This window comes from Antennarius striatus, chromosome 1 (assembly GCF_040054535.1).
Source record: "Antennarius striatus isolate MH-2024 chromosome 1, ASM4005453v1, whole genome shotgun sequence".
NCBI classification, from domain to species: Eukaryota; Metazoa; Chordata; class Actinopteri; order Lophiiformes; family Antennariidae; genus Antennarius; species Antennarius striatus.
Genome location: NC_090776.1, coordinates 12,116,494 through 12,138,725, shown reverse-complemented (window position 1 = coordinate 12,138,725; position 22,232 = coordinate 12,116,494). Strand labels below are relative to the sequence as shown.

Below are 22,232 nucleotides of genomic sequence, written 5' to 3'. Positions count from 1 at the left end.
TCCGCGCCTTCGGCGACGACCTCCGTTTATTAGCGTGAACGGGGGTATTTTTTTGGGGGGGGGTGGGAAGGGGGGGGTCGTGGATCTCGAATGTATGAAGTGTTGTGTCTCGTTTCGGCTCGGCTTCATCTCTTCACGCCTCCACCCACCGACCTCACGACAAGTCGACGTCCAGAACAGATTTAACTGCAAAACAAAAGACCCCCCCCCCCCCCAGCAGCAGCAGCAGCAGCCCCCCTCCCCTACTCCCTCCGTCTCCCGGTCCTGTTTTTAACCGATTTGAACCGAACCGACCGGGCGAACATGCGTGTGGACTTGCTTTGGGTCTGTCTCTGGTGCTTCCTTCGTCCTGGTGCCGCCGATCAAGGGCAGTCGACGGCCGTTTGTTCGCCCTCATGCAGCTGCGATGAGGATGGGGGTGCAGACTGCTCCGGGAGGGGGTTGACCACCGTCCCGACCGGACTCAGCGCTTTCACCTACTACCTGTGAGTACTACACAACATCCACGACCTCCACCAACATGTTTATGTCTCTTCTGAGTGTGGGATGGTTGATGATTCGACATCACCAGGTGCACTTTCCACAAATGCCCCCCCAGTAGAGAGAATGGTCTGTTATTATACAAAAGTCTTCACAGGGTAGGCTTGAAGATTGTCCATAACTTTCCTTTGCATCCCAAAAAGTTGCACCTCTACCTGAAACAACAACAGAGCTGCAACTAATCATTAAATTCGTTATAAGTTATTTATATCTATCATTTCTGGTGTTGCTTTTGAACCAAAGCAATAGGGTGATTGAAATGCCAACATCTCATTTGATAATCAATTAAATCTTTCAAAAATGTTCTACATGCAAAAATATGACCTTTCCTTCCTACAGCGTCCAGTGCACATTTCACTCTCCTCTTCTGAGGTTGGTTTGTTTTGTTGATAGTATAAATGGAGCGTTTAAATGTTTGAGGGTCTGGAAAGAGTGGATCTTGAAGATGAAAGAGATTAAACAGTTAATTCTGATTCATTTGAATTTTACCTCAATTAACAAGTTGATTCAACTTTAGAAATAGTTTGGGGTTTTTTCATTTTTGTATTGACACCTCAGCTGACTAGAAGTCCTGCATTCTAATAGTGTTGTAACTACCGTTGTCCAGCAGCAGGTTGAATCTCAGACGGTGTTTTTGAGAAAAGATTCCCCTTTTCTGGCGAGAATAATAAAAACTTTATCCAGATTGAGCATCTACGTACAACACTGAAAGTATTTTTGGTTTAAATCTGTTTGATGCCAAAGACACAATCTGTGACTGGAGAACAACTTATACCTGAACCTTGGGATGTTTTTTGTAATTGCTATGTGACCAAAGTCATGCGCAAATAAGACTAGATTTGCTTAAGAAATGCATCGTGGATTGAAGCCAATAGTGCCTTCTTCCCAATGCCGTACGTGGAGTAGAAAATAATTAGAAATCAGGCTTGAACACATTCTCATCTCAATCTGACTTCACTGCTACTTCAAACGATAGTTCTAAGTCCTACAAAACTGGAGCAAGTGGGCACCTGGTGGGTTGAATCTTTACGGAGTGGTGCAGATCCAGTTGATGATTGTCCTGTGAAGAAACACCTTTCACAACTTCTGGGTTAATCATGAACTAAAGTACCCGCTGCAGTAACGGCTTTTAAAACAGCACTGTAATAGCTGCGCTCTGTCAAAAACCAAATAGAAGACATTTGATTAAGAAAAGATTTCTCACGCGTTTAAACCATAAAAGTTTTTGTTTTTGGAAACCTCTGCCATGTTTTCTTGACACCAGAGCTAATGTTGTTTAATGTCACAGTTATTCAGAAAATTTGATGTCGGTAGGGTAAAGCTGATCTGTTAATTAGGCTGTCACTTATAGCTTAAGAAAGAACCACCCTTGTCTGTGGGGGTGGGGGGTAAAAAAAAAAAAAATTATTCTGGACAGACTGGAATCTCAATCAGTGTTCTCACAAATTATATCATGGCCATTGCCGCCTCCCTGGCAGAACGTTAAACCACAATGAAACACAACGGTATTTTCAAGATTACGCTATTGTCTAGTTTAATTGCTCGGCAACATATTCCAAACAACCATCGAATATATTCACTTCCAACCCTTAAAAGTATGTGAAAGGTTATTTGTCCCACTCTCTGTCCGACTCTCATTTGTTCTCCTGGTCCTTTGAACTCAAGTTGTTCTCTCCCACTCCCTCCATCTTTTGTATGTGTAGCACTGGGGTTAGGGATCATGATGGATTAGTGAGACATATTGCAGCTGCGAGGGCTCCTTCTTTAAGGGCTAATGCACCCATAATGGCCTGGTGATGTGTAAACGAAAAATCTCGTATACGAATGTTTTGTCATTAAAATACTTGAACCGGACTTGTGCAGTGTGGTTCAGCGGTGCCAATAACACGAAGGTAGGTGTGTAAATCAGCAGTTACAGAAACACACACTTCATAGCAGATACAGATGGAAGTCAGGAGAATGGGTTTTGGGTTTATTTCCCTTGTTCTGTGTTGTCTGTTAATTTCTAACATAGTTTTTTTTTTTTAAAAACTGAGGTAATGGAGGACCACACATTTTGCAATAAATCATATGATGATGTTGGACCGGTCTCTAACCTACAACCCACAGGGGCTTGAGTTTTGGCACCTGCAATGGAAACAGCCCTCTCGCAGAAAAACAGATGATAAAAAATCAAGGCTCCTGAAAACAGCCCATTTTAAAGGTATGAAGTTTACCTATCGATCTGTGCACAGGTTCTGTCGTTGGTGTGGTGTCTAAGAACTTTGCACATTCTAAGGCGACTAGAGGGGGTTATTGGAGCTTACATCTCACGTGTTAGGTCCTTTCAGAGCATGAACAAGGTTGAAACTTGAGGGAGAAGGAGAGGTGGCGTTGGGGGTCTTCCTCTCCCCAGGCCTCATCTTTGGTGAACCCAATCCATTTTTTTTTCTGAATGATACTTTTGTTCTCGGTCAGCGGAGGTGAAAGGAGCCATTTGCGGTGCACCGATACCACTTTTTGTCAAACCCAAGTACAAGTCTGTGTACCAATACTTACTGTGAATGCATTCTAATTGAGTATATGATAATAATGTCACAGTTTTCTTCTTATAACATTTTGTATTTCCATCAGATAAAAAAAAATCAGGTTCACAAAGTGATTCATGTCACATCTTTGAATTCAGCTGTGCAATTCAGAACAAATGTGATTCGTCTACTGCATTAAACTTTACGCTCCAGTGACCGTCCTGAGCCAAAATCCCTCCGCTAACAAACATTCAGAGGACTTGAGTAACACACGGCAGGCTAAGGGGTCCCTCTTGGTCTTGACCATGTTTTTGGTGTTGTCCCAGAGTTTTACATGAACAAAACTTTGTTGGAATGTCTGAAGTATAGAATCAAAGGTTCCTGTTATTACTTGGCTTGCATGCAAACCACAAAACTATTTTGTATGGAGGATGACTCTGCACAGCAAAGTCTTTATCCATCCACTGGAGTTAAACTGATTAAACACATTGGGTGAACATTGTTGGAATCTTAACATTTGGTTTGTTAAGGAGACAATGAAATCACAAGTTTGTTGTAGCTGTTTCCTGCTAATAGCATTAGCAAACTCTTCAAGTTCCTTCAGGTTGTTCTTCGGGTATTAAGCAAATTGCTTGTTTTAATGTAACATTTTCCGACCTCCTATTAACTTCAGTATTGTTAGCAGCGATACTTACTGTTATCTTGCTGTAAAATTTGATTTGACGGGGTTGAAGAGGAATATGTCTATGAGTATATAAGTACAGTATTGGGTTGATACCTTGGCTGCCGTCGGTATTGGTGCATCATTAATGCCAGGAAGTAGTTTCCACTCATCAATAGGATACCTTGTTGATGGGATATTCCCTCATCTCGCCTGATGTTCTGGGCCTTTTTCGTGGCCAAACCATTTCATGCTGGTTTGCATTTTAACCACACTGAGTTGTGCTGAGCCACAACAAGCTGCACCTGAAATTGAAAATCTCGTACCACAGCCATTGCTAGCCTGTGATAAATCCCCGTCTCGTCGAAAACAAGCTTGTTTTGAGACGCAACTTTGCTGGAGACTAAAATCAAAGTCATTTTTTGAAATCTGTGTGTTGAAATCTCTGTGCGTGCATAGCTCAAAGCATAATGTCTGTAGTTTACAGTTTTTCTGTCCTGCATTCCCCTGTTACACTTTTAGGTATCGGCTTCTAAATTTCCTGATTTTGCTGCTTCACATTAAGACCCTTTAATGTAATAATGTACATTTCTGGGCTTGCACTAGGAGCTAGTATGACTACGCCACTGTGGCTCAGTGTAAAAGAATTGAGCAAGCCACAAAAAGCCACACTCTGTGTCCAAGACAGTGGTGCACGGGCGGACGACCAATGGCCATCGCGGGGGGGGGGGGGGGCGTTGGGGGGTCCGGGGGGCCTCCCCTGGGAAATTTTTTTGAAAATGGGGTTGTTTTCCTGCATTCTGAGGGCAAAATCTTCTGTTCAGTTTACCTACAAAAATACACTAAAGTCAACAGTTCAAGCTGAACTATCTTTATTTCTATCCTACTTAATGCAGGTATAAATGTGAGAATCAACAATTGAAAACTTGCATTCACTATGTGAAGATAGTCATACAAAATATTACTCAATGTTTACCCTTTAAGTTTTACTTAGACTAGAAGACATTTCAACTTTGACCACCACCAACACCATTGGTATGCCATAGTTTATTTTATTTTTTTAATTCATGATTTTTCATTTCAATTTAAAAAGACATGAAAAATAGCAAGCGAGGTGAATACATATTTACAAGCATCGCTGGTTATTCCTGCCGGTCATAGGAAACAAAAGTCTAAGACTACAAACAAGTATTGATAATATCTTTCATTTACCTTCTGATCGGTCTGTCACCACTCATACCCCTTCTCAGCATTCACCATTTGTTTATTAATGAGGACTTCAACACAAACTCTACTATAAAACACTGGATTTTTATGATCGATCGTCCTCACCTTGTTGTACACCAATTTGCGGGTTCAGTTTGTAAAAAAACAAAAATAGTGTTTTTTTAAAAAAAGTCCTGTTACAGTAGACGTACAAAGATCTGCCTTATATTATATACAGTACAGTCGCTAACTAAAAATGATTACAGCTGTTCTGAATCTCATCCTGGGTATTGAAAAATGAAGTCCTACCCAAAGCTGGGTCTGGTTGAGGTGTTTGTTTCAGGTATTTGACTTAAGTGATTAAATGGCACAGTGGCATAGTGGATAATGCTGTCGCCTCACAGCAACAAGGTTCCTGGTTCCAGTCCTTTCTGTGCGGAGTTTGCATGTTCTCTTTCCTCCCACCTCCAAAAACCTGTCATTTAGATGATCGGTTCTAAATTGCCCTTAGGTGTGTGGACGTGAGTTTTTGTCTTTCATGTGGTTTCACGATGCATTGGCGAAGCATCCGGGGCGTACCCCACCTTTCGCCAGTAGTCCGCTGGGATAGGTTCCAGTAACCCCTGTGACCCATAAAGCGAAAAAGCGGATGTAGACAAGACAATTATGGTCCTCTCGCCAACAAGAAGATGGATGGATGGATTAAACAATTTAAAAATAAAAGAGGAATAAATCTTGCAGTGTCAATTAACTAATGGCACTTGAAACTCCAAAATGTTTTGGGGCTCAGACGTCAGACAAGTAGGAGCAGGTTTAAGGCAGCATATGAGGATGTCAGACTTCTCAAAGTAACGGACAGCTGATATTTCTGTTCTCATCGTTCACCCGTGAATGAATTTGGTGTTGAAACTCCCATTTCTTTAAGAGGCCTATTGGGTTTCCATTGTCTGTGTACTCTATATGTCTGTATGCAATGGGAACAGTCTAGAACAGTCACATACTTTGTAGGGGCCCTAAAGGTGTGCATCTCAGAACTGGTTTCTTCAATTTGCTTACTTTTACAGTGTAGGCACATTGGAACTGAGGCCATTTTCATGTCATTTTCCTAAAGTTGACCCATAATAGAGGTCATGGTTTATCCACATCAGGACAGATTGAAATTTACAAGCAGTGGGGGTAACTGGAGTTCAGATGCATTGGTTATAATCTCAAAGGTTTTGGAGCGTGAAACAAAGGACTGAGAATGTAGACTGGACTATAGACGATATCACAGTTATAAACTAAATTGGCACTCAGGCGTCTTCAGCTATTCATTCCTGCCTGATAAGACATTGGTTATAAATGTAGGGCTACAAACAAGCCGTAGTTTTTATGGATATTACTCTGGTGGTTATTTTCTAGTGTTATCGTATCATCTCTGACGGCAGAGATGCTAGTGGTTCATATATTCTAGGTTGAATTAGAAGCTCTACTACTTATAAACTATGACACAAACATGAAAAGGAACACATGCCAGAACTCTAGGACTCTGAGTACCGTCGTGCATAACAATTTATTTCTGTAGCCTCAGCCTACTTTACTGTTGGTGTAATTGGCAGACTGCTCTGTATTCATATCAAAGAACAACACCCATACAGTTCTTCTTATCGAGACTTTATCCATCGTTAGCGTGCAGAGTTTATCAAATTTTAGATAACCAGGGAAACATGTCTGCTGGTGTTTCATTGGTGGATCCAGATTTTTATTTGGGTCCACAAAAATTGGACGCAATCCTAGATCCCAATTTGAAACAGACACATATCAAGTTTTGTTGCTTGTACCTGCAGTAACAAAAGATTATGTATGAAAGCCCTTTATGCAATTGGCATGGAATGTAATATGGACATGTGTTGGCTGGCAATCTTAATTGTGCATGTGCAGTTCAAAAGGGTAACAAGAGACTGCAGTGTTTACCCTGTTTGACCAGTCAGAGCGCTTTGACCGTCATTCCCCCCAAATATCACTGATAATCTGGCTATTTAATTTATAAGCAACATTAACTTTGCTAAAATAAACGTGAGTTTTATCCATAATTAATAGTGTTTGACATTGCAGGCAGACCAACGACCCTCTGCCAGGCCATGAACAAGCCCCAATTATTTTTTTCTCATATGCCAAACATTGCTACCAGTTGCTTGCTGGAGGTCAATTTTTTGGACTCTGGCAGTCCACCTCCTGTTCTGTCTTGGCTAGTTGCATCATTAGTGATGTAGCTCATGAAATAAAATGTGAAGGAATTGCCATCATTGAAATGTACATATAATGGAGTTTGTAATTTTATAACAATCATGCAGCCCTGTTTCATCTTGAGATTTTTCCAATAATAAAATCATGTAGGAGTAAGTGTGAAAGCTCCCCCAGTTAATCAGATCATTTATTTTATTTGTTGGAACTTCTTCCTGTAAAGTCCAGGTAATAAAATCAGTTTGTAGAGTCATCATCTGCTTGTGATCACTTTGTTTCAAGTGTTTCACATGGAAATAAAGCCATCTCAATCAGCTATTGCTACCGGACTTAAAGACTGCCAGGGGAAAGATTTTTTCTTTTTAATGGAGAGTTGGCTGGATGGAAGTTGATGGCTGCAGTGAACTATTATTGTACGCTAAATATTTTCCTGAGTCTGACTGATCTGTACAAGGTTTCTTTTGTTAGGGTCGCTGAAAATAGATTTTAATGTCAAATTGAAAACAAATATCTGTCCACAAATCCAAATAAAATGAAAACATAAAATAGAAATTGGTTAAATGATGACTTTTCTCACTTTTTATCCATGTTTAGAATGTGGGAAATTGTTAGGTCGATGAATACCTGAATTGTACCTGGTTTCCTCTATATTGTCAAGGTATGGCTACTGTTTGGATGTATTTTAGATAGATAGATAGATAGATAGATAGATACTTTATTAATCCCGGAGGAAATTGCATATATCCACTGCTCAGGCATTACTTAACAAATAATACTGGATAAACACCAGGAGAAAAGGAAACACTGACATCACAGGACATACCACAAGACATACATTACACTAACAGACAGGCACATGCAGCACTAACAGGACTTATATACTAAACTATAACTAAAAATATAAACAGTATAAAATTTAAAAATATTACAGTATTAAAATATAAACAGTATAAAATAAAATCTAAACAGTATAAAATTGAATTAAAATATAAAAACAGTATAAAAAATAAATAAATAAATTTTATATATATATATATACAACAGTATAAAATTAAATTTAAATTAAATTAAATCCATTTTCAACCCCGTGCTGACCTCGCCACCTCCCCCCCGCTCCTCCTGAGAGAGTCATTGTACCCCCTGATGGCACGGGGCACGAAGGAGGACCTCAGCCTCTCTGTGGAGGCGCTGTGTGACAACAGTCTGCCGCTGAAGGTGCTTCTCTGCTGGGAGAAGGTGGTGTGTAGGGGGTGCCTGGTGTTGTTCATGATGGCCTTAATTTTAGACATGGTCCTGCTCTCCAGAAGCATATCCACAGAGTCCAGGCTCAGCCCTACCACTGAGCCCGCTCTGCGGATGAGTCTGTTCAGACGGTCCATATCTCTTTTCCTGGCCCCCCCACCCCAACACACAATGGCGTATGACAGCACACTGGAGACTACGGACTGATAGAACATGAAAAGGAGCTTAGGACAGATGTTGAAGGAGGCCAGCCTCCTTAGGAAGTACATCCTGCTCTGCCCCTTCTTGTACACACAGTTGGAGTTGAGTGACCAGTCCAGTCTGCTGTCTAGCTGCAGTCCCAGGTACTTATAGTTTTCTACCACCTCCACCTCACTGCCATTGATGATCACCGGCTGTGGAGAGGGAGGTGCCCGCCGGAAATCCAGAACCATCTCCTTTGTCTTGGAGACGTTGAGTTGGAGCTGGTTCTGTTGGCACCACTCCACGAAGTCAGCCACCAATGCCCTGTACCCCCCCTCATCACCCTCCCGGATACATGCCACTATCGCGGTGTCATCGGAGTACTTCTGTATGTGGCATGTATCCGAGTTGTGCTTGAAGTCTGATGTGTAGAGGGTGAAGAGAATGGGGGATAGAACGGTCCCCTGTGGCGCCCCCGTGCTGCTGGTCACCATAGAAGACAAGCAGTCCCCCATACGGACGTACTGGGGTCTGTCCGTCAGGTAGTCCGTAATCCAGCTCACGAGGTAGGGGTCCACAGCCATGGAGGTCAGTTTATCCTGCAGGAGCTGGGGCTGGATGGTGTTGAAGGCACTCGAAAAGTCGAAGAAGAGCACTCTGACGGCACAGCCCCCGGCGTCCAGGTAGGAGAGTGTGCGGTGGAGGAGGTACATGACAGCATCGTCAACCCCAACCTTGGCCTGATAGGCAAACTGGAGAGGGTCCATAGCACCCTGCACCTGTGGGCGCATGAGCTCCAGGACCAGTCGCTCTAGGGTCTTCATTACGTGGGAGGTAAGAGCGACCGGTCGGTGGTCGTTGAGCTCAGTAGGGCGTCCTTTCTTGGGTACAGGGACAATGCAGGAGGTCTTCCACAGTGACGGGACCCTCCCCAGCCGCAGACTGAGGTTGAACAATTGTTGCAGGGGGTCCCCTAGTTCCGAAGCACAGGCTCGGAGGAGTCTTGGGGAGACCTTATCTGGTCCAGCCGCCTTGTAGGGACGGAGCCTCCTCAGCGTTGTCGTCACCAGGTCTGCAGTGATGATGGTCTCGGTCGTGGTGGGAGCAGGAGGTTGTGGCGAGGTTGGAAGTCCAGTGGTTGAGGTGGGGCCGTTGAGCTTCGCAGTTCTTGGAGTGGGCTCGGGAGAAGTGGCAGGGGTGGAAGGAGAGGAAGCACAGGAGGAGGGAGCATCAGTGGAGCGGTCTGTAGGGCCAGGAGAGGCCTGTAGGCCAGGAGAGGCCTGGGACGAGGAGCCGGGAGTGGTGGGGGAGCTGAACCGATTGAAAAAGCTGTTAAGTTCATTCGCTCGTTCAATATTCCCCTCCACAGTGCTGCGCCCTTTCCCGTGTCCGGTGATGGTTCTCATCCCATTCCAGACCTCCCGCACTTGGTTGCGCCCCAGCTGCTTCTCCAGCTTCCTCCTGTACGCCTCCTTGGCCTCCCTCAGGCAGAGTCTCACTTCCTTCTGGGCCTTCCTCATCTCCTCCTCGTTCTTGCTCCTGAACGCCCGCTTCTTCCTGTTCAGGACAGCCTTGACTTCCTTGGTTACCCATGGTTTGTTGTTGGGGTAACACCTAATTGTCCTGACAGGGGCCACGGTGTCCACACAGAAGTTTATGTAGTCTGTAAAACACTGAGCTGCCCCCTCAATGTCTTCCCCATGTGAGCCCACAATAACATCCCAATCGGTGGTCTGGAAGCAGTTCCTCAGCATCTCCTCTGTTTCCGGGGACCACCTCCTGACCTGTCGTGTTGTTGCTGGCAGCCGTTTCACCAGCGGGATGTAGGTGGGCTGTAGGTACACTAGGTTATGGTCTGATTTACCTAGTGGAGGGAGGGGGGTGGCGGTGTATGCCTCCTTAGCATTAGTGTAGAACAGATCGATGGTTCTGTTCTTCCGTGTGGGACAGTCTACACACTGGACCATTGTGGGGAGAGATGAGTCCAAGGTGACGTGGTTAAAGTCACCGGTGATAATGACGAGCGCCTCCGGGTGCCGGGTCCGAAGAGCAGAGGTGGTCCCACAGATGGTCTCTCGTGCCGTCTCAGGGTCCGCACGTGGAGGGATGTAGACAGCGAGAACGATGACGTGTGAGAATTCACGCGCCAGGTAGTAGGGTCTGATGCTAACAGCTGTTAGCTCCAGGTCGCGGTTACACAGTGTTGATTTCACCGTCACATGTCCCGGATGGCACCATCTATCGTTGGTATAGATGATTAATCCACCTCCTTTCTTCTTACCGGCGGTGTTCGTGTCCCGGTCCGCTCGTACGGAGGAGAAGCCGGTTAGTCGGACGTTAGCGTCCGGCACGTCACCAGTTAGCCACGTCTCTGAGAACACCAACAAGCTGGTCTCCCGGTAGCGATGATCAGTCCTGCACAGCGCCGTCAGTTCGTCCAACTTGTTGGGTAGAGAGTTCACGTTCCCCATGATGACGGAGGGGACGGAGGGCTTGACTCTCCTCCGGTTAGCGGCTCTAGCCGCTAGTCTAGTCCTTTCAACTCGACCCGCTCGGCATCCGCGATACCTCCGTCGGAGCTCAGCGGGGATGAGATCGCGTGTTGCTGGGTCTCCTTTGACCCTCATGGACATCAACTCCTCCCTGGAGTACACTAGCATATCACTATACATTATATAATTTTACGTTAGAAAAATACACGCAGAAACATAGAAAAAAACGCAAAATTATGCAAACAAACTCGCTCTGAGCAGAGGAAACTGCAGCCTGCTCGCGCATGCGCAGAAGACTCACCAGAAAAGAGTAACAACAGGTCTTTGTCAGCTGGTTAGCGTGACTTAAACACAGTTATACTCAGAGGGTGATAGGTTTAAATATTTAGAAACAACTCCCCTCTTTTTATAACATGCACCTCTTTCAGACAGGCATTGCTCAGCAGAGTAAAAACGAGTTCACCTCTCTGTGACCCTTATGGTTTGTTTTAAGTAGAACAAGTCAAGCAATCACTCTATCACACGCTTTCCACCACTCAGGATTGACGTTGTCTTCTTTATTATTACCTACCGTGTAGGCGTCCCAGGTCTAAACAAACTGACACGTTATTACGCCTTAATTGAATTCAAAAGCAGCATTTGGGTGGAATAAAAGCACACTGGGCTTACAATGTGAACGGAGCAGTGGATGCTGTGGTCATTTATGAGTCATAAACTTGTACTTGGTAAATATTATCACCAGGGCAATTCTGACTCGCAAACAGCAAGTATCTGGCTACAGAACTATGTTTCATTTCTGACTGTATTGTTTCCTATACACACTTAAATATCTTCTGTGGAGAGTAACACCGGATTTTTTTATATTAACATGTGTCGTCATCCAATAACAAAAACGAGGTGCAGGACTGAGTTGTGCATGATTTTAATTGTCAAACTTTAGTTTTTTATATTTATTTTGAGCGCATTTGAAACAACAAGATGCAGTAATGAACGACTTTTTACATATCAAATTTAAAAAAAAACTGATTAATGAAGAGTATATAACAATTGAATTCAACCATACTGCCTTCAGTTAGGAATGCTGACTCCAATTATGTTATAGGCATTCATTATTTATTAACAAAGATTATTTAAGATACTGCTAGATCCGTCAGACACACATTACAGTACAGTGGTACCTCTACTTACGAAATTAATTGGTTCCGGAAGAAATTACGCAAGTAGAAAATTAGGTAAGTAGAGACGCGTTTTCATGCAAATGCCCTAATCCGTTCCAAGCACTCAAAAATTCCGTCATAAATGTTTTATGAAGCATAAAAATGCATCAAAACATGTAACAAAAACATGTTACGATTAGACTAGACTATACGACTAGATTATTATTAACGAGAGTTGTGCATAATGTAAAAAACAAAGAATAAAGAATAATAATGACTGTCATTTACCTTTTAACTGCTGTCCTCATTGTTTTTTGTCCTCTTTGGTTCATGCGCTCCTAACTCACGATGCCGAACAACAGAGTGAATTCCAGTCCTCCTTTTGAACTTCTCCAACCACCCACGCAATGCCTTAAACTCCTTAAACTTCCTTTTGTTTTAATAATGTGGCGATTGTAGATGTATAACTGCCATTTTCTTTGGTGAGATCAAGCAAACACATCCCTTTCTCATGCTTTCTATGATCTCTTGCTTTGTTTGTATGGACAAAAAAATATTTTCTTCGTCTTTTCTTTTCCTCTTTTCTCCGTCACTTTCTTGGGGTCCATAGCGAATACGTACTCAACTATCAGACTACCTCACGGGTCAAGTGCCGAATGCCGAAGACACTGCATAAGCACCGATCTACAGTAGCTCCACACAGAGGTGGAGTGGCATCCCTCTTAGCCAATGGGATGCCAGGAAGATACGTAATAGATAGTAGCCAATGGCAGAGCAGCTATGAGAATGTTGCGTTCAGGAACCTGTGGGAGATTCGAGTATCAGCCGATACTGTGTTTTTAGATTACGTAAGTTGAAATTTCTTTCATAAGTAGAGGCAATATTTTCCTGCTGAGAAATTTCGTAAGTAGAGACATTCGTAAGTAGAGGTATCACTGTATTTAGACTGATATGATTGTTAATGTGTATTTTTAAAGTTAAACCTTCTTCATCATGCATTTCAAAGTAATCTCAATTCACCACATGATGAACTTTTAAACATTTGTCTGTTTATCTTCCTGTTTTAACTTAGCAAATTCAGATTTGGTTTTCACAATTCTTTTGTTTCTTTCACATCTTATTTACCGTGTTTTAATTTTCTCAGATCACGTCTGCTACTTCCCTCAGGTTCTCTGCTTCCTCACTGCAAAGCTGAAGCCAAATGGCACATGGAATAGATATTTACTGGTACCTGTTTGTGGAAGCGTTTAGGCTTGTCACCATTTATCACAGCTACATTTTTAGTGTACCCTTCAATCTGTCTTAGCAGGGATGAGCCAGGACCTTGATGAGCTAAGCAGCCAAACACAGAGGGAGGGAGGAAGTCTGACAGAGACATGCAGGCCTCCCATACTCCCAGCCCTGCATGTGGTTCAGACCAGTCAACGGTCTGCGGAAGATTTAGTCAGACTGTTTAGAATGCGGTCAAGGATGTATCCGTGTGACCAGAACACGACCAGACATATTGTCAGGGCAGGAGAAAAGGATATGAAGTGGGTGGATGTTGATGGAAGTGTTGTTGTAGCTGCACAGTCTTATGGTAATTGGATAACCAGGTAAGAGGAGATGGGACATGGGTCGCAGGGATGATGAGGGTTCTGTCAGGGCCCGCCTTTTAGGGCTTCTGTGCCTCTGTGTGTTTGTGTGCGTGCGTGTATTTGGGACTGCAGAGGAAGGGCAATATGATCCTTGTAGGATTCAGGGGCCCACACACAAGGTCCTACAGAGACCTGGCAGTGAAATCCAAGATGGCCAGTTGAAGAGTAAAAGAAGAAGGGCGGGGGGTTGGTTTCTGATTGTTTTGTTTTTTTTCAACCTTAATACAGTCTTTTTATATACGGGTTAAGGGGGTTTTCTTTGATGCAGATAAGTCAATTCGTAATCAAGATGAACTTTTATATGTTTCACAGCAGTCCCGTCTTTAACGGTGATAGTCTTGTACTTTTCACAGCCAGTTGAAAACACCGCTCTGTTTTCCCTAACGCTTTTGGCAGCAAGCAGATACCTGTGTTGGTGTGTTATTCACTGTCATTATGAAGATGTAAACACATATACTCATATAAGCTTTGGTTGGGAAGCAATCAAGTCCTGTGTGCATATTTTTCATGCTGCTACATGCCTATCATTACTTGAAGTAGGTCTGGAAAAATGAAGATCCCTGGGGCTAAAGAGAAGGGCCTTTTCAATGCTTTTTTTCAGGTTGTACCAAATGCAGGCAGGCAAAAGACATTAAACACTCATCAACTACTGTATTGTTTGTATTTTACCCATGAGTCAACCTCCTTGTGCTATTATCTTAATTGCACATGTTTTATAGTTGTCACTGTTGATAAATTTAGGTCTCATACACTGATTTGAGATTTAAGAATTAGCTGTTGTCTTTCAACCAGAGAATTAATTCCCATGCAGATAGAGGGAAAAAGTACTTTTATGACATATTTTGTCAGTCAGAGTTAAAAAGTATTTGCAGTAACAAAACCATTAAATGTCCCTGATGAGTGAAAAACATCAAGAATCAGCAACATCGAGTCAAGGAAGCATCGATGAAACCCTTTTGAGTCTATTAATAAGTATTGAAATAAATTGAAGTGGTTTAAAGTATTTGCTCCTCTGGCTCTATTTGTATCCTAAAGACAGGATTAGCAAGCTCCAATTAAATAATTTAATGAATAATTTCAACTTTTTAACACAGTTTTTTTTCTCTGCAGTGACCTGAGCATGAACAACATCACTGAGCTTCCAGCCAATGTATTCAAGAACTTCCCCTATCTTGAAGAACTGTAAGTACACGCCTCCTTTCTTCTTGCTAATAGTGTATTTTCCTCTATACAGTGCCGTCATGAGGGCCGGGATGTATGATACGCCCCTCCATGTATGTCTTTGTAATGCAAAGCCCATAGTATCTGTGCACAACATGCCCTTCTCAGCTGAAGACGATGACTTTGGTGTTACATGAGGTTACGAATCACTCACAGGACAGGAGTTGAACAGCAGCAGCTTTAAAACATTCAGGACAGTTCAGTTACTGAGATGTGAGACAATGTCTATTGAGGCTACGGTCACATGACCTCATGGATGAGATTTTTGCTTTATGGGATCAGGGTGGCAACAAAACATTTCTGCTCATGGCTCTTTGTTGAGTGGCCCACTTCTAATCTTAGTGGGTGTTTGTTATTTCTTCACTCTTTAAATAGTCCACTGTCTGGCTCGGCGCTGCTGGAAGTCGGAGATAAAATCTGTCTACCTGATATCAGGTAACGTGCAGCACTGAGAAAACAAAATGACCAGAGAGAGAACAGACTTCAGTGGTTGCAGCTCCACTTTGCCCTTTTCAGAGGCATGTTTTTTCAGCTCTCGTGCATCTTTCAACCGACCGAGTCTTCACCTCCTCTTCTTTTCCATACACCGCTCCAGTCTGCTTTTGTCAAAAGGCAATTTACTTTTCATCACATTGTGTGCAGGAATGCAAGGCAGGAAGGGAAGGGGCAAAACAATGGTTACCATAGAAACAAGGCTAAAAAACCCCAGTCTTTCTGCTGCTTCTTTCTTGTCTGAAATGATCACGCTGGATGGGATTCCATTGTTGCTGGATTGTAGGGTTTTTTTTTGACTGGAGGTATTTTGATTGATTGTGAGGCCGCGGTTCGTAAGTGTGTTGGCTTAACCTTTTCACCGGGAACAAATCTGCTGGGTTGTCTTAGTGAACTTTGGTGGATGACTTTTTTGCTGTAGGGCTGCAACACTGTCAGTGAACCAGTGCATGGGCCCTGGGGGCAGAGCAGGGAGAAGAAGGGTTGACGGAAAAAGAGATTAAGGAAAGGAAGGAGGGAGGCCATCTACATACGGGATTGGAGCAGAGAGATGAGGAAGAATATTCCCTCTGACAGTCACGCAATCTTCTCTTCCCTCTTTCTGTTTTGCCAAAGGCGCCGCAAAGCTCCTGTGATGTGAGGACAGGTATTCGCTTTGCAGTTTGTTTATATTCATGGAAATAAGCTGCAACTGACTGGCACTGTTATCTACAGTAAATTATGCTAACTAGCTCAATGCCCGTTCTGAACATGTGCCAGCACATGACAGCAACGTTATGTTCAGCTCCCAACAGTAAAGGTGAATTGAAGTCATTAAGCTGCTAAGCATTGGACATAAGAAAGGACAGATCTGAGTCAGTTTGTAGAATCCTCAAACTACGATCCTGCGCCCGCATCAACTCGGTGATCCACATCCATCAAAAACTGGCCCCGGGGGTAGTCTGGACATACCAGACTCAAGCTTTTGACTTAAAACATATGATGGTCTTAGTCTCCAATTGTGAAAATGATGACTCATTACTGTGTGTTTGGTAGTGGTGCCACTACCGCTAAACAGATCTTTAAGCTTCATTTTTTTGGGATGTTTCCAACTCAAATATTTGTGGGTTTCAAAGTTCCCGTCTACCCTGAAGTTGTGTGTAGAGACATGTACCCCAAACTTTTTACACTGCTATCCTTTCCTGAATTTCTATGGGGTTGATGTTTGACCATGTTTGGCTTTGAAGAAGCTTTTGTTTGATGTAATGTACTCTGATCACTCTAACTGTATCCTCTGCTTTGGTTTTGCCTGTTTGTGTGCAAAGTGTGGACAAGCCACGCCTTGAGAGAGTAGATTGATCAGTACAGCAAAATTCATTAATTTTAATGGTAATTTGAGTGATAAAGTTTGTGAATCCTTTTTCTGCTTCTTCTTGACAGAGAGCACTGCAGGGCTCTCCATGAATTTGCACTTGTCAGAGGTAGACCTATGGAAGTGGTGCTGCACAACGAGTGGATTTAGCCTTTCCGCAATGAGATTTAGTGCATTCTTCTATCTTCACTGAAGCCTGGGGAGACATGTACTGAATTTGCTGATAGATGCAAGGGCAGGAGAAGGTCCTCATGTTGCGAAACCAAGAGGGAATCTCGTTGATTTGATCTGGGGGGGTTAGTAGGTTTCCTCAGGCCATGTCCACACGGTGCTGGATCTTTGTGAAAATGCAACTTTTTTCACCCCGCATAGAAAAAAATTTGCATCTGCACATAAGCGTTTTCCAAAAAATCTCTGTCCACACGTAACTGCATAAGTGCTTCGATCAACGCGTTTGTAAGCAGAAGAACTCTGAGAACGACAAGAGACAGGACCGGGACATGTGGAAATTCACGCCGTTAGTCCTGAAGGACGACCTCCATCACAGTTCTCCCACAAGCAGACAGCGCATCCTGGTCTGACCCAGAACTGGCGTTGGCCTCTTAGGCGAGGAACATGAATGAATGGATGAATAAACACATATACAAACTTTATGACTCATAAATAAAGAAACAGACAAATATCCAACTGTCAAGCATGTTTATCAACGGTCTTCAATGTGGAGCCGTTATATGTCAGAAAATAGATGGTTTTAACTCCATTCCATTCTGTGTGTACATGTAGACACTGGTCACACGCATGACGTCATAGCGGTTTTCGTCGCAGATAGAAAAAGTTGCGGATACAGCATCCACACGACCACACAGATGCAGCGTTTTAAAAAAAACTTCACTTTGGCTCAAAATCTTTCGTCCTGTTTTCATTGTCGAGTGGATGGAAGGCGTAAACGCAACAAAAAGCTTGCGTTTTCGGAAAGATTTTTTCTTTTGGTTTCAAAGTCAAATAAACTAGAAGTGACAGTCATTATGTTTAGCCATCTCATTATGATAACATTATATAAGGCCAAATTTCAATTTACATTGGTTCAAAGCAGTTTTTCTTCTACTATTTTCACATGGATATAAATGCAATGCAGTAAATCTTACTCACGTGCTCTCCTGTCAAGTATTTGGAAGGTGGTGGTTTGAAAGCACTCAATTGCTTCAAGCCTTTCTAAGACTCCCTCTTCTTGGCTGTTTGACAGTTGACTGTCTTTTTCCATTTCTGAGATGGATTGAGACCCTAGACCAGTGGTTCTTAACCTTTTTGGAGGTACCGAACCCTGCCGGTTTCATATGCTCACTCTCCGAACCCTTCTTACGTAAAAAAAAAAGTTTTTTTCAAATTTAAGACATAAGTATACAGTATATTTTGGTGCATTTAATAAATTGTGCATTAATGTCACCTTTTTCAAAGAACAAAACCAAGACAGTGCATGAACTCACATGAAATGACCTACCTGCAAATCAGTGTGACTTCTGCTGTTGTTATTGAGAGACCAGTTCAGATATGCGTGGCTTCACCTTGGCAAGTGCTGCTCTTATGTGATTTTCACAGCAAAGTCTGTTTCTGTTGTTTTCCATCTTAAGGAAGTGTTCCTTTATTTTTTCCAGTGCGAGGCCAGAGTTGCTCAACTTGACAATGCAAATGATGCAGAACGCTGACTCCCATTAAGTTCCGTTATACAGTACATGTAAATTCACGTTGCACACATTTGTCCGACCACTTTTTTTTGCTCAACATAGTTACTATGAATTAAAGTATGAAGAAAGCAATCAGATGACGTACCATCATGACAGGCATAAATCGACCACTGAGTGCGCAAAATCTTCTGTAGTACAGGTAGGCTAATCGATGTAGCGTGATCACCTGCATCCAGTGATGGCCAAGGGGGGCGTTTCATCACAAATTGACACGATGTGTGAAACGTACACAGTGATTCGTGTATGTTTGGTAAAAACACCCAACACATCGTGTCGGGTGTTTTGTCTTGACCTCTGTCTCCGCCAAACCCCTGAGATCGACTCACCGAACCCCTAGGGTTCGATCAAACACAGGTTAAGAACCACTGCCATAGACGTACTTGAAATTTTTGTGCGTCCATGCCGGGTCTCCATCCAAACGTAGTGCTGAGGATTTTGATTGGTCTCAAATAGATAGATGGTTGTATATTTTTCTATTTCAGTGGCATTCAGGTTTTTGTAGAAAAGATCAAGATAAGGTTATTGAAAGAACATCAAGTAAAATGTAGAAAACATGATGGATCAAGGCATTTAGGGTTGTTTTTATTTGAATTTAAAGAAGGTTGTAGCCTCCGTATCACTCCAAAGATCTCATGTTTTCATTCCAACATGTTTTTTGTCCCAAGGGAACCGAGGCTTCCGAGCTTGTTTAAGTTGTGTTTTATGTATGTCATCACTCATTTTCGGAGTTAGCCCTTTTCCTTTGTGGATACACACACTCTTCAATCGTTCTTTTTATAAATAATTAATTTCAGCCTATGCACATAACATTAGTAATGCACAAACTGAAAATGTATATACAGTCTCCTCAAAATGTGTTGCACTTAAATAAATGCCTCAACAGGAAAATATTGCCACTAGTTACAAAAGAAATTTCGAGTTACGAAAGGTAAAAATACAGTACGGGCTGCTACTCGCAGCTCCCACAGGTTCCTGAACGCAACATTCAAATAGCTGCACTTACAATTAATTTCTTTACTTCTTAGCCTGAGCCAATGAAAGTGGGGTATACCAAAAGCATTGTCGTTTACACAATGAATACTTCGGCCAAAAAGGAAACTCTTATATTCGTGGCGTCCGTCCGTTTGCGAACAGCAGGGGGCGAAAACTTTTCTAAATGCTGTCATACCATCATCAAAAAAATGGGCTGAACTCCACTAAAAAGGATGAAATCAAAGCTTTGCTTTGCACATGTTTTTTTAGTTTCCTTCCAGCCTCGCTCATATACGCAATCAACAACCAATCTATGGCCAAAACAACAAGAAAACATCATCAGACCGTCCAGTTGTGTTTTCTGCTGCAGACTCTGTTGAGTTTATTAATGCTCCTCTGATGAAGATGAGCTGAATCCCGACTGAAATCTCATTCTGTACGGAAGATTTTGAAAAGTCTCTCCACCAGAGTACAGACTCAACGGAGGTCAGGATGGCGTTGACACCGTAATGGACGTCCTGCTGGTTTTGGTTCCGCTCGCAACAGGATGTTTCCAACTCTGGAAAGTTACATCATCAAAAACTTCAACTTTTATTGTTCTAATAAAATGTAGAAATCACTGTTCAGGTAGTAATCTAGAAGGAATATGCGCTTGCATACATGACATCACCGTGTCTCACGTTGTGTTGCAGCAAAAGCTCGGCAAGCATCATTTGGGTATTGTTTAGCAGTATAGTGTTAGCTCCATAGAACAAGATAGGTATTTACTCTTTTCATATGTTTGGTATGAAGTCTGATATTATTGTTTTATCGTGGAATATCCACGGGTTCCCCCTAGTATACTGTATATAACGATAAATATTAAAACCTGATGAAGCCTAGAACTTCATTGAGGTGGTCCAGCAACCAAAAAGTCGTAGTAAATATTATTTTGCAAGTCATTGTGCAGGAATTTCTTATTGTTGGTTTATTTATGTGGAACAAAAACAAAAATGTTCACTTCCCAACAAACACTCATGTACACTGGTTTATGCTTTGTGTTTTACTCTTGGACTTGTGTTGACCCAGCTAGATATGGCTGGCTATGATCTGTGTCGACTCAAGGAAATCGAGGATCTGAATGTAAGGAATGTTTGTTTTTGTATCCCAAGCTTTAGATATCCCACTGCCCCTTCAAACACCGGTCCTCTAGATATGTGTATATTTATACAGTATATATACGCTTTTTTGAAATGTTTGTTTACCCACATTAATTGCATTGGTGTGCTTGAGAGGACAGACATAACTCAGCAATTTCAGAAAGTCTGACTCACAAATCATTTTCCTTTCCCAGTCCGTACCTGTATTTCGTTTTCATGCTTGGCAAAGAATATCAAAGTCTTGACATACAGACTGGTCAGTGCAATACAGACATCCGGGATAGACTAGCAACACCTTTGTTGCTATGCTACTGCAGCCCTGTACAAGCCAGAGATTCCTGCCCCATTCCCAGCCCTGACTTGTGGAGAAAATCTGAAAATGTTCATCCTGATGCCTACGTTAAGCTCTTGATTTGGGTTTTTGCAGAAAAGCACACCAACAATTATAAAATTAAAACAAGCCTAGAGGTTCCTACGTTTCAAACCTAACTGTGCCACTAGCAATCATGCCCACAAATTTTGATACAGACACAGACAAAGACACTGCTGTAAAATTCAGTAATCAAGCAGCAATAAATAAGTCAAGATTCACAACCTACCCTGATTGGGTCCCAGTGGAAATCACAGTGGACACCTCTCCATCCACCTCAGTGTACCTGATGATGGCTTTTATTTTCTAGTTACATTGTCAAAACCTCCTCCGACCATCGTAGTTGTTGGTCTCTTCCTGCTGCTGTATTGACGTTGACGTAAATCAGTTTGTAGGCGTCAGAGGATGAACAGTCTACGGAGGGACGTTACTATTTACATCCATATAGGGAGCTTAAATAGGCCATCAGCATGAATGCACATTTCCAGCTATGTTATAAATTGAAAGTAAACTGTATGATGTCTGCTTTCAGCCCTGGGTCGTATATATTTCTTGCATTTGAGACATGTTCATGTTCCTGCCTACAATTAGTAGCACATAACCCTAGACTAGTTGGACCCATGAAGGGTATAGGGCCATTGGACGCAGTCAGCCTTGATTCTCAGGGGGCTCACACCCAGCTGCCCTTGTTGCAGGGTATCGGGTCTGCCCTGACTCACATTTCAGTGATAAATCTGTTGCTAATCTCATGGGCCACATAGCACACTGTGTGTCCCAGTTAGCCCGTCCCATGCTTATTTACACCCCTCTTTCCTCTGCACTTCCTGTTCCTAACAGGAAAGGGAGGTGTCCCTTCAGGTTCAAATAATTCATACCGGGACTTAAACAGCTGCACAGTGATAAATGTTACTAGGCCATGCAATGTCTATCGTTCCCAGAGGGCAACTTAGTTTTTCACTCGCTCCGAGGAGAGTACTGAGCGGTCGTTGTGGAACACTCGGAAAGGGATCTAAATTGGGGATATCCAGGAACTGGTCTAATCTCTTGTGGGTGACACTAGACGTGATGAGAGGCCCCAGCACAGGCACATCTTTGAC

The 22,232-nt window shown here is 42.7% G+C and overlaps 1 protein-coding gene across 1 annotated transcript in view; it reads left to right on the top strand.

The window, feature by feature from the left end:
• The first annotated feature begins 225 nt into the window (after window positions 1-225).
• The window catches only part of lgr4 (leucine-rich repeat containing G protein-coupled receptor 4), a 36,524-nt gene continuing 14,517 nt past the window's right edge, over window positions 226-22,232 (top strand). The window contains exons 1-2 of the mRNA XM_068322824.1: window positions 226-485; window positions 14,959-15,030. Coding sequence (XP_068178925.1) covers window positions 304-485; window positions 14,959-15,030 — 254 coding nt within the window. The 5' untranslated portion in view covers window positions 226-303. The remainder of the gene's footprint in view (window positions 486-14,958; window positions 15,031-22,232) is intronic.